The following is a 12,043-nucleotide window of genomic DNA, read 5'->3' on the forward strand; positions in this document are numbered from 1 at the left end:
TGACCACTGTGTAGATCATCATCTAAGCTCTCCCAACCAATTTAAATTCATTTGTCCACTTGGCAAAGGTTGAATACGAAGAAGGAGACTCTCCCACTGCATTCTGGAAATCAGCATGAATGTCTCTTGCTTTCATACCTCTCTTTATGAAGTACTTAATCACTGCTCAAATCTCGATTTTTTTGCATCTTTGCAAATCACTACATGGGAACAACAACAGAGCCACATCACTGTCCCGGCTCTCTTCTAAGAGCACTGATGTGGCATGTGTTTACATGCAACAGTCTGATGAATATCGTGTGAACAACTTCTTGTGCTAGTGCTGACCTCTCATAGTGATTCCAACGACTTTTCACACCACCCTTGTACATAATGTTAGAAGTTGTGCAAACTTAATGAATGTTCATTTTTGTTTAGAAATATTAAATTTTTGTGCATGTATCACAGGTAATACTGAAACCATGTTACAATTATTAAAAAATCAGTTTATGAAACACACAGTTCAAGGAACACTTTCAGTTTGTTTCGAAATGATATACTACTTTACTCAATGAGTCATCTTTGAAAGTCATCGTCAAGGTGAATTATTTGATAGATTAAAACAGTAAGCAATTCTGGGACTAGATCACTGACTTTTGACTTTCAAGAGCAAGGCTCTTCCAACTGATTGACAGTAAACCAGTTTAAAATTAATAACCTTTGTGCCCACTATTAGTTGATGTATTTGTCATATATTTCATTATTACATTTAAACTTTGTCACAATGCTCATATCATCAAGATACAATGTTACTTTTGACAGAGGCTTCAGAGCTGCTTTTTGATTGTTTGCATTTGTTAAGACTATTAGTAATCCATTTGCATATCGAACATGTTTTAATTTCCTTGTTTTTAATTTAGTCATTTATACAAAGCAGAGTCTTCCATAATGCCCCTCAGGTTAATTTTATACCAGTATGAATTGTATTGTAGTAATACTTTGATAACTGTTGTTGCTCTATTTTTGCCATGAAAAATGTTCTTGTACAGGATTTTTTACTCTTTGTAGGGGGTACTCTTCATATGTTTTCTTTGAATGAGATAGTTTCCTATGCTATCTCTACCATTCTACTTCAGATGCCCCAATAAGTTCAAGTGGTTGAAGAATTCAAAATACTTTGAGAGAGCAGGAACATATAAACACAGGGAATTCATTACCTAGTTTACACAGATATCAAAGAAGGTTTCCTGTATCTAGTAGGCTTTATTCTTCACAGAAACTAGTTAATTTTGCAGTTCAAAGCTATTTCATTAGAATTAACTGGATTATTCAGCAGAGTGAGCTCACAAAGACTGTGAGCAAATAAGAGAATATGAGATGACAGGGAGGTTTTCTGCAGAATGTTGCATGCTGCCTTTACAATGCAGAAAAGAAATTCAGTCATTCAAAAGCATCTGTTCTTAAAATGTTGTACATTTTCAACATGTTTCTAATACAAGTGCAACCATTTCACCATCACAAAATGATACAGGCCTTTTGCATCAAATAAAACGTTTTATTAGTTTTTGAAATTTATACTTGAATTGACAAACATAAAATGGAAATATCTTTCATTGTTACACAGACATTTCAAATTTAAGTGACAACATTTCAATGTGTGAACATCAGCTATTAATTTTAATAGCAGAATCATTACCAGCACTTCACATTTCACACACATAGCTGATTCATGTAGATCCATTTGCTCTCAGACCACCAGAAATGTAGTGTGGAATAATCTCTAAATTAAATTTACAGAAGCTGAGTCAATGGAGTATGTTGAATATGTGGAGTCACCAGAGGGTGACCTAAATGTCTCAGTGCCTGTGCCGAGTGCCAAATTAGCAAAAAATGTTGAAGATATGCCAGAAGAAACAACAGTGCATCAATACTGTTTCAGTCAAGGACGACATTCTGGGAGTTTTTATCTCAAATTGGGGGCTGCAGGTAAGGTATACTAACCACAATTTTTATTTTGAAGGATCATACTGCTTTTCAAAACTAATGGCATTTTTTTTCTTTACAGTGTTCTGCTTTGGACATTTAACACACTATGGACTTCTAATAGGATCAGAATTTATTTCGTTGACATCAGCAACAGATGAAATTCATTCTTGTACGAATGTTCTTATGCTTGTCCTGGATATTATTTATCCTGTGTACTCATTTTTCCAACTGTTTTTCATATTCAAATATTCAAATGTAAGTATGTATGGTACTACATTTGTTGAAGGCTTAATACCAATATTTCCTTCCTCCGTCTTTCCTAAATTTCCCCTGTTCACGTCCTCCAAGAAGACTACTTCACAGCAATGTTGTAGTTGTCTGCGTGCACATGAAACACATACTCCTGAAATCTAGAGCTAATCAATCTCTGTAATATTCCTTACTGTTTTTCCCCCATTCTTAAAACAATACTGCATACTTCAACATATCATAATTAACTTTTTAGCTGGGAAGTTGTTTGGGGCATTATACTTCAAAAATTGTTGAGCTGTAAAATCTTCTGCCCCTCTTCAGAGCAAATGGTTATTAGAAACAGGCACAGACATTTATTGGTGTGACAAAGCTAGAATCAATCACATTATGGCCTCATATATGTGAGTTATCATCATCATCATCATCATCATCATCATCATCATCATCATCATCATTACCTTGTACAGTTGGAACACAAGCCTCTCCATTCCCTGCAATCTTCCACTGCGCCTCTGTCACTAATTTGGCATAGTCTTTTCATCTCTTCAGGATGTTACCTTACATCCCTTTTAACTAATTGTCCTTAGCCTTCCCCTTAGTCACCTGCCAGCCATATTCCCTTAGTCACCTGCCAGCCATATTCATCTCCAGCATTTTCATCCTCACCACTTTAGTCTTCTTTCCTTCATATTATCTCATAGGGGTTGTTTGTGTATTATCTCCTTGCTCTTTCATTTCTCAACTTTTCCATTATTGCTACATCTGTCTTACTTCTCAAATACTTCATTCCATATACTTGCACATTACATCTTTCCCTTTTCTTTATAATCCATATTTTATTGCGTTAAAATGAATTATTATTGAATGTTTAATAAATCATCTTCTTACTGTTCTGAGGGACGTCTTTGTTCTGTATCATGCTCCCCTCAATCCCTGTGAGGCTATCATATTGCCTTGCCAGTTCATGTATTTCTTGATCATTCCTCCCATTTTCCTGTGGCGTACTCCCAGGTGTTTAAACTTTCTGCTGTTTTCTAATGCTCCCCTGCCAGTGTCATTTTTATTATAGGTCTAGCTTTCCTTCTTGTAATGATCGCCAGCTCACATCTCTTTCCATTTAATTTTAGTCCATATTCTTGCATAACTTCTTCCAAAACAAGTAATTGCTTCTGTACTTCCTCATTGTCCCCCCATACCATCAAATTATCGGCAAATAACATTGCTGCCATCATTTCCCCAATTTGTCTCACTTGTGTATGAAAAGTAATGGAGATAATGCTCTTCTTTGTTTCAGACACTTTCTCTGTGTCAGATGTCTTGTTCTCACCCTTCTCCCTTTCATGTAAAACTTGAATCTCCCTGTACAATTCTTTTAGTCTCAGTACAGTTTTCTTCTCTATCCCTTTCTTTCTCAGTGCCTCCACTATTTCTGAATACAGTGTCCGCCCCCAGTTGCTGTGTGGTCAGTGTGAAAGAATGTCAATCCAAAGGGCCCGGGTTCGATTCCCGGCTGGGTCGGAGATTTTCTCCGCTCAGGGAATGGGTGTTGTGTTGTTCTAATCATTTCATCCCCATCGATGCGCAAGTCACCGGAGTGGCGTCAAATCTAAAGACTTGCAACCGGTGAACGGTCTGCCCGACAGAAGGCCCTAGTCACATGACATGACATATATATCTCTGAATACAGTGTTGTATGCTTTATGTAAATCTCTTTATGTAGATCTCCCAAATGGTTTACCTGCATCTATCTGACTGCTGTGGAACTCCTGACTGCTGTGGAACTCCAGGCATGAAGCCATACTGTTCTCTCACCTGCATTTCCACTGTTTTTCTTCTTCATCTCTCCAAAATCTTCTCAAAGAATCTTGCACATGGCACAAAACCTTATACTTTTTATCTCCTTTTCACTTCCCTTCTCAAAGACAAGCACAATTCTCCAATCTTCTAGTCTTCTGTAGTTCTCATTTCCTTCCGTACTCATCTTATAACTCTATAAAACCACATGCATCCCTGTCATGTGTTAATTATGTTCACACTTATTTTTCCCAATCCTGATGACTTTCCCCCTTTCATGTTCTTTAGTGCCTCTTTCAATTCTATCCACATAATATCTTTTTCCATTCCCATTTGAGCCATCATCTTCCCTGTATCTAAATCTCCCTTCACTGCTCTCTCTGGATTCAACAAATCAAATCACCAAAATGTTTTCTCCACAGTCCTGTGGTCCTCCTCTTTCACTGCATTATTTCCATTGTGAGTGTATGTAGTAAATGTATGTACAATAACGGCTTTTATCTATATGTTCCCAATAGCAATTTACATTTTGTTCATGCACATTGCAATTAAATTAATCCTTAAAAATCAGCTATTTACAACATATCTTGAGTTTCGCAGCATAGAATCAGATATTAATGTATCTACAGGTAATTCCATACATCTACATCTATAAGCTACAAATGCCTGTTCAATGTACATCACAGGCTTCTTACCACTGTGCAACATGTTAAGGTTTTTTCCAAAATGTGCAAAATCTTAGAATAATGACTGCTTAAATGCCTGTGTGTGAACTGTTAGTCTGATCTATTGGAACTTTAGTTACCAACAATTTTAAGTTTTTCAGCATTTCTATGATGTTCTCCCATGCATTAACCAAACTTGTGACCATTTATGTACTGTTCTTATTTTGTGAATGTTCAGTATCACCTGTTAGTCCTATTTAGTGTGGGTTCCACACATGTGATTAATGGTCAAGGACAGGTTGCATGGGAGATTTGTAAGCAATCTCCTTTGTAGATTGACTATTTTCCCAGTGTCTTACCAATGAACTGAAGTCTGCCACTTGCTTTACCTACTATTAGGTCTATATGATCATTCCATTTCATATGCTCACAAACTGTTCCACCCAGATATTTGTATGATTGGACTTATTTTTGTAAAGTCCAACTTTTACATTACTGAACATTTAAATCAAATAGCCAATCTTGCCACCACTTTGAAATCTTATAAAGATCTTTTGGTTCATGTAACATGTGTGTTTTTTTTTTTTTTTTTGGTTACAGTGCATTATTCCGTCTGCTGTTATGGAAAAATATCAGTCTTTTGTTGCTAAATCTTCTGTTATTGTTGTTGTTGTGGCCTTCAGTCCAGAGACTGGTTTGATGCAGCTCTCCATGCTACTCTATCGTGTGTAAGCTTCTTCATCTCCAAGAAACTACTGAAATATACATCCTTCTGAATCTGCTTAGTGTATTCATCTCTTGGTTTCTCTCTACAATTTTTACAGTCCACGCTTCCCTCCAATACTAAATTGGTGACCGAGCGAGGTGGCGCAGTGGTTAGCACACTGGACTCGCATTCGGGAGGACGACGGTTCAATCCCGTCTCCGGCCATCCTGATTTAGGTTTTCCGTGATTTTCCTAAATCGTTTCAGGCAAATTCCGGGATGGTTCCTTTGAAAGGGCACGGCCGATTTTCTTCCCAATCCTTCCCTAACCCGAGCTTGCGCTCCGTCTCTAATGACCTCGTTGTCGACGGGACGTTAAACACTACCCACCACCACCACTAAATTGGTGATCCCTTGATGCCTCAGAATGTATCCTGCCAACCAATCCCTTCTTTTAGTCAGGTTGTGCCAAAAATTCCTCTTTTCCCCAATTCTATTTAATACCTCCTCATTAGTTACGTGATCTACCCATCTAATCTCCAGCATTCTTCTGTAGCACCACATTTCAACAGCTTCTATTCTTTTCTTGTCTAAACTATTTATTATCCATTTTTCACTTCAATAAGATGCTACAAACCATACAAATACTTTCAGATAAGTCTTCCTGACACTTAAGTGTATACTTTATATGTTAACAAATTTCTCTTCTTCAGAAAAGCTTTCCTTGCCAGAGCCAGTCTACATGTTGTATTCTCTCTACTTCGACCATCATCAGTTATTTTGCTCCCCAGATAGCAAAATTCATCTACTACTTTAAGTGTCATTTCCTAATCTAATTCCCTCAGCATCACCTGATTTAATTTGACTACATTCCATTATCCTCATTTTGATGTTCATCTCATATCCTGCTTTCAAGACACTGTCCATTCTGTTCAACTGCTCTTCCAAATCCTTTGCTGTCTCTGATAGAATTAAAATGTCATCAGCAAACCTCAAAGTTTTTATTGCTTCCCCATGGATTTTAATTCCTACCCCAAATTTTTCTTTTGTTTCCTTTAGTGCTTGCTCAGTATGCAGATTAAATAACATCAGGGATAGGCTACAGCCCTGTCTCACTCACTTTTCAAACACTGCTTCCCTTTTTTGTCTCTCTATTCTTATAACTGCCATCTGTTTTCTGTACAAATTGTACATAGCCTTTCTCTCTCTGTATTTTACACCTGCCACCTTCAGAATTTGAAAGAGAGTATTCCAATCAGCATTGTCAAAAGCTTTCTCTAAGTCTACAAATGCTATAAATGTAGGTTTGCTTTTCCTTAATCTATCTTCTAAGATAAGTCGAAGGGTCAGTATTGACTCATGTGTTCCAACATTTCTACGGAATCCAAACTGGTCTTCTACAAGGTTGGCTTCTAACAGTTTTTCTATTTGTCTGTAAAGAATTCGTGTTAGTATTTTGCAGCCATGACTTATCAAATGAATAGTTCAGTAATTTTCACACCTGTCAACACGATTTCTCTGGAATTGGAATTATTATATTCTTCTTGAAGTCTGAGGGTATTTCGCCTGTCTCATACATCTTGCTCACGAGATGGTAAAGTTTTGTACGGGCTGACTCTCCCAAGGCTATCAGTAATTCTAAAGAATGTTATCTTCTCCTGGAACTTGTTTTGACTCAGGTCTTTCAGTGCTCTGTCAAACTTGTCACGCAGTATCATCTCCCCTATTTCATGTTCATCTACATCCTCTTCCATTTCCATAATATTATCTTCAAGTAGATCAGCCTTATATAAACCCTATCTTTCTGCTTTCCCTCTTTGCTTAGTACTGGTTTTCCATGATCACTCTTGATATTCATAAAGGTGGTTCTCTTTTCACCAAAGATCTCCTTAATTTTTCTACAGGCAGTATCTATCTTACCCCTAGTGATATATGCCTCTACATCCTTGCATTTGTCCTCTAGCCATCGTTGCTTAGCCATTTTGCACTTCCTGTCAATCTCATTTTTGAGACATTTGTATTCCTTTCTACCTGCTTCATTTACTGCATTTTTATATTTTCTCCTTTCATCAATTAAATTTAATATTTCTTTTGTTACCCAAGGATTTCTACTAGCCCTTGTCTTTTTACCTACTTGATCCTTTGTTGCCTTCACTATTTCATCTCTCAAAGCTTCCCATTCTTCTTCTACCGTACTTCTTTCCCCTGTATTTGTCACTTGTTCCCTAACGCTCTCTCTGAAACTCTCTACAACCTCAGTTTATGCAGGTGCCATCTCCTTGAATTTCTACCTTATCTCTAGTTCTTTCAGTTTATCCAGGTCCCATCTCCTTAAATTCATACCTTTTTGCAGTTTCTTCAGTTTTAATCTACAGTTCATAACCAATAGATTGTGGTCAGAGTCCACATCTGCCCCTGGAAATGTCTTACTATTTAAACACTGGTTCCTAAATCTGTGTCTTACCATTATATAATCTACCTGAAATCTTCCAGTGTCTCCAGGCCTCTTCCATGTATACAACCTTCTTTTGTGGTTCTTAACCAAGTGTTAGCTATGATTAAGTTATGCTCTGCACAACATTCTACCAGGCGGCTTCCTCTTTCATTCCTTACTCCCAGTCCATATTCACCTACTACTTTTCCTTCTCTTCCTTTTCCTACTATTGAATTTGTCCCCCATGACTATTAAATTTTCGTCTCCCTTAACTATCTGAATACTTTCTTTCATCACATGATACATTTCTTCAACCTCTTCATCATCTGTGGAATTAGTTGGCTTATAAACTACTATGGTAGGTGTGGGCTTTGTGCCTGTCTTTGCTACAATAATGCAGTCACTATGCTGTTGGTAGTAGCTTATCCGTGGTCGTATTTTTATTATTCAATATTGAACCTATTCCTTCTATTAAACCTACTGTCTTCTATTGAACTGAAGTAAGAATTACAAGGTTTTACAGATGTTTAGGCATATGCAAAACATGTTACTTTTTCTCTTGTACTTAATGAATAATAACAAATTTTAAAGGGAAGGGGAAAAAACATAAAATGCCAGACAATGATTTGTTTCTTTTGTATTTTTTTAGTCTTTTTATTAGTAATTTAAAATGATTTTCTCAATCGTCTTAGTCATTATGGTTATTATGTTATTGGCTAGTGTACACTATTTACAGTCATTTTTCTTTCTTAACCTATCTTGAGAGTCACAAACAGATAACCATGCTTTGACAGTCCATATCTGGTTCCTAGATGAGATTTAAGACTTCAGTTTCTCAAAGACAAATAATTGGTAAATTCCGGCATATCAGTGTCCTTCAGTTCGGTGGAGGGGGGGGAAGTCTGTGTCTAACAGGCCAGGTTGGAAAAATTTCCAACTTGTTGCAAAACTTGGTCAGTGTTTATATAATTTGTGGCAGTGCTAGTGATAATGGAGACATTTTTCCTTACCCAGTTCCAAATACTAATTGTTTTCTTCCATAGATATATGTGCTCCATGTTCACTTCAGCACTATGCACACTGCATAAGGATAGGAGAGTCAGTTTGATGTTATATTTCTTAGCAAGAGTTGGGTAAGTTTCAGTGATGACATCTAGTCACATAGCTCTAATATTTGTAGTTAAAATCTTTGCCTGGACATTTCCCTGAACTTATGACCAATTTGAGTGAAGATATTTGGTTTCGATAGGGTGCTTTGGAATGCACTGGATTAATTGTTAGTAGACTTTTGGTGACGACTACTTCCATGTAGCTGAGTACCTTGTATCTGTGTAGGTAGATGTAGACATAAATGTTAATTTTGCATTCTGGACCAATATACATTGGTGACCTTAAATTTGAATTTCAGAACACTTTGAAGATCTTTTCCACAATGCTTCATGCACCTACCCTGCAATTTTGGTACGGATTTCTCTACCCCAAACCTTTGTTGATATACAGTGTTGCCGTATTGAGAAAAGACAAGTTGAACAAACTATATCCCAGATCCCCAGGCATCTTGCATATTTTTCAGAAGTTTGTAAGACAGAAATTACATAATTGCACTTGGGTAATATCTAAGCATTGATGTAATAAGCCATTTGTATTCTGTGTAGACTTCACAGGTTTTGGATCCTTAGTGTCATTTTCATTGATTGCACCTTCTTCTCCCAGTTGAGCACTAACATGGGCTAGGGATTCATCAAGATGACCACGTCCAAATGATGTTTTTTGTCAACTGCAAGCATCCATGGGTGCCGCCGATATAGGAAACTGGGCTCCAAGTCAATAAAAACTGATTTGTCCATATTGATTTTGGCTCTGCTGGATTTTGATATACATTGAGTGTGTCAGCTGCTCTGATCTCATCTTGCTCATCATTTAAAATTAAACTAGCTCATCATTTAAAATTAGACTGAGGTCATCTGCATACGTATTTACTGCAATCTTCACCTCATACATACAGCATCCAGTCAATGTGGTCTGTAACCTGTAGAAAAGAGGTTCCATTGTTATTGCATAGAGACAAACTCACAAAGAAAAACACTGATGGAGCATCCTCTGCAATTGTGTCTGTTTCGAAAGATTCTCATTATTCTTGACTCTGCTGTGCACACTTCATACACATACATGACCAACTATATCTTCAGCCACAATTACTTCTCCCTTGAAGGCATTACCTACAAACAAATCCATGGTACGGCTATGGGCATCCGAATCGCACCATCATATGCAAACCTATTCATGGGCCATCTAGAGGAATCCTCCTTAAAAACCCAGAATCCTAAACCCCACACCTGGTTCAGATTCATTGATGACATCTTTGCTATCTGGATTGAAGGTGAGAACACCTCATTCACATTCCTCCAGAACCTCAAGAACTTCTCCCCCATTTGCTTCACCTGGTCCTACTCAACCCAACAAGCCACCTTCCTAGATGTTGACCTCCATCTCAGAGATGGCTACATCAGTACCTCCGTCCATATCAAACCTACTAACCACTAGCAATACCTCCATTTTGACAGCTGCCACCAATTCCATACCAAGAAGTCCCTTCCGTACAGCCTACCCACCCACGGTCGTCACATCTATAAAGATGAACAGTCCTTCTCTAAATATACCAAGGGTCTCACTGAAGCCTTCGCTGACCATAATTATCCTCCCATCCTTGCACAGAAACAAATCTCCTGTGCCTTATCTTTCCAGTCTCCTACCACCTCCCAAAGTCCCACACTCCAGCCGCAGAGGAGCATTCCCCTCGTATCTCAGTACCATCTGGGAGTGGAGCAACTGAATTACAATCTCTGCCAGCATTTCAATTACCTCTTCTCATGCCCTGAAATGAGAAATGTTCTGCCCACTATCTTTCCCACCTCTCCTACCGTGGTATTCCGCCGTCCACCAAACCTACACAATATACTCATCTGTCCTTACACAATCCCCTGCTCCCAATTCCTTACCTCATGGCTCATACACCAGTAATATACCTAGATGCAAGACATACATTCTCCTGCCACCATCTACTCCATTCTGGTCACTAACATCACCTATCCCATTAAAGGAAGGGCTACCTGTGAAACTAGTCATGTGATTTACATGCTAAAATGCAACCACTGTGCTGCATTCTACGTAGGCATGACAACCAACAAGCTGTCTGTCTGCATGAATGGCCACCAACAAACTGTGGCCAAAAAGCAAATGGACCACCCTGTTGCTGAACATGCTGCCAAACATGATATCCCTCATCTCAATGACTGCTTCACAGCCTGTGCTATATGTACCCTTTCCACCAACACCAGCTTTTCTGAATTGTGCAGGTGGGAATTTTCCCTGCTATACATCCTATCCTCCCATAACCCTCCTGGCCTCAACCTTTGTTAGTCACTGTCCTCACCCATTCAGCCCCCTCCCTGTTCCCATTCCGGCACTACACAGCCGTCATTTCACCACCACACCCAGTCTTTTAATTTCTTTTTATTTCTCTCAGTTCCACTACTTATCCCCTCCTCCTTCTGCACCTTCTCTGCTGCCCTCTGTCTAAACTGCAACACTTCACTGTCCGCCACTCCCACCATACTATCCCTCCTCCTCCCTGCCCCTGCCTCCTCCTCAACCCCACCCAGTCGCCACACCCGTCATGCACTGGTGCTGCTGCTCGCAGTGTAGTTTCAGCTCTCTGAGACTGCAGACATGTGTGCAGGTTGTGTTTGCGTGAGTGTGTGTGTGTGCGCGCGTGTGTGTATGTGTGTCTACTGCTGACAAAGGCCTTAATGGCCGAAAGCTGTAATTGTGTGAATCTTTGTATTGTGCCAATGGCGACTCAGCATCTCCACTATATGGTGAATAGCAACTTTCCTTCTCTGGTATTGTTACATTCCATCCTGGATTTTCCATTGTTTGACATACATTGATAATTTTGATGAATTTCCGCTCAAATTCTATTTTATTCATGACTCACAAAAATTACAATTAATGTACTCTTTACCATCAACACCATAGTACATGCATAGAGTTGATGTTTTTTGTGAAATATTAGTCTATAGTGCAGTGAAATTATTAATTTCTATATTTACTCTAGGCTGAGAATTCAGAGATTAGACATAGAAGTAGACAGCAGTTGTCACTATTAACAGTGTGTGTCTGTGAGTTACATAGCTCTGAACCTTTTACTCTAATAAGATTTTCCATA

General features: G+C 38.4%; 1 protein-coding gene across 1 annotated transcript in view; it reads left to right on the forward strand.

Annotated features, from left to right (window-relative positions):
• Positions 1–12,043, forward strand: part of LOC126354659 (proton channel OtopLc-like) — a 220,498-nt gene that overhangs the window by 181,138 nt on the left and 27,317 nt on the right. Inside the window, exons 12-13 of the mRNA XM_050004434.1 lie at positions 1,777–1,965; positions 2,045–2,220. Of these exons, the coding sequence (XP_049860391.1) occupies positions 1,777–1,965; positions 2,045–2,220 (365 nt within the window). The remainder of the gene's footprint in view (positions 1–1,776; positions 1,966–2,044; positions 2,221–12,043) is intronic.

Source organism: Schistocerca gregaria, chromosome 3 (assembly GCF_023897955.1).
Source record: "Schistocerca gregaria isolate iqSchGreg1 chromosome 3, iqSchGreg1.2, whole genome shotgun sequence".
NCBI lineage: Eukaryota > Metazoa > Arthropoda > Insecta > Orthoptera > Acrididae > Schistocerca > Schistocerca gregaria.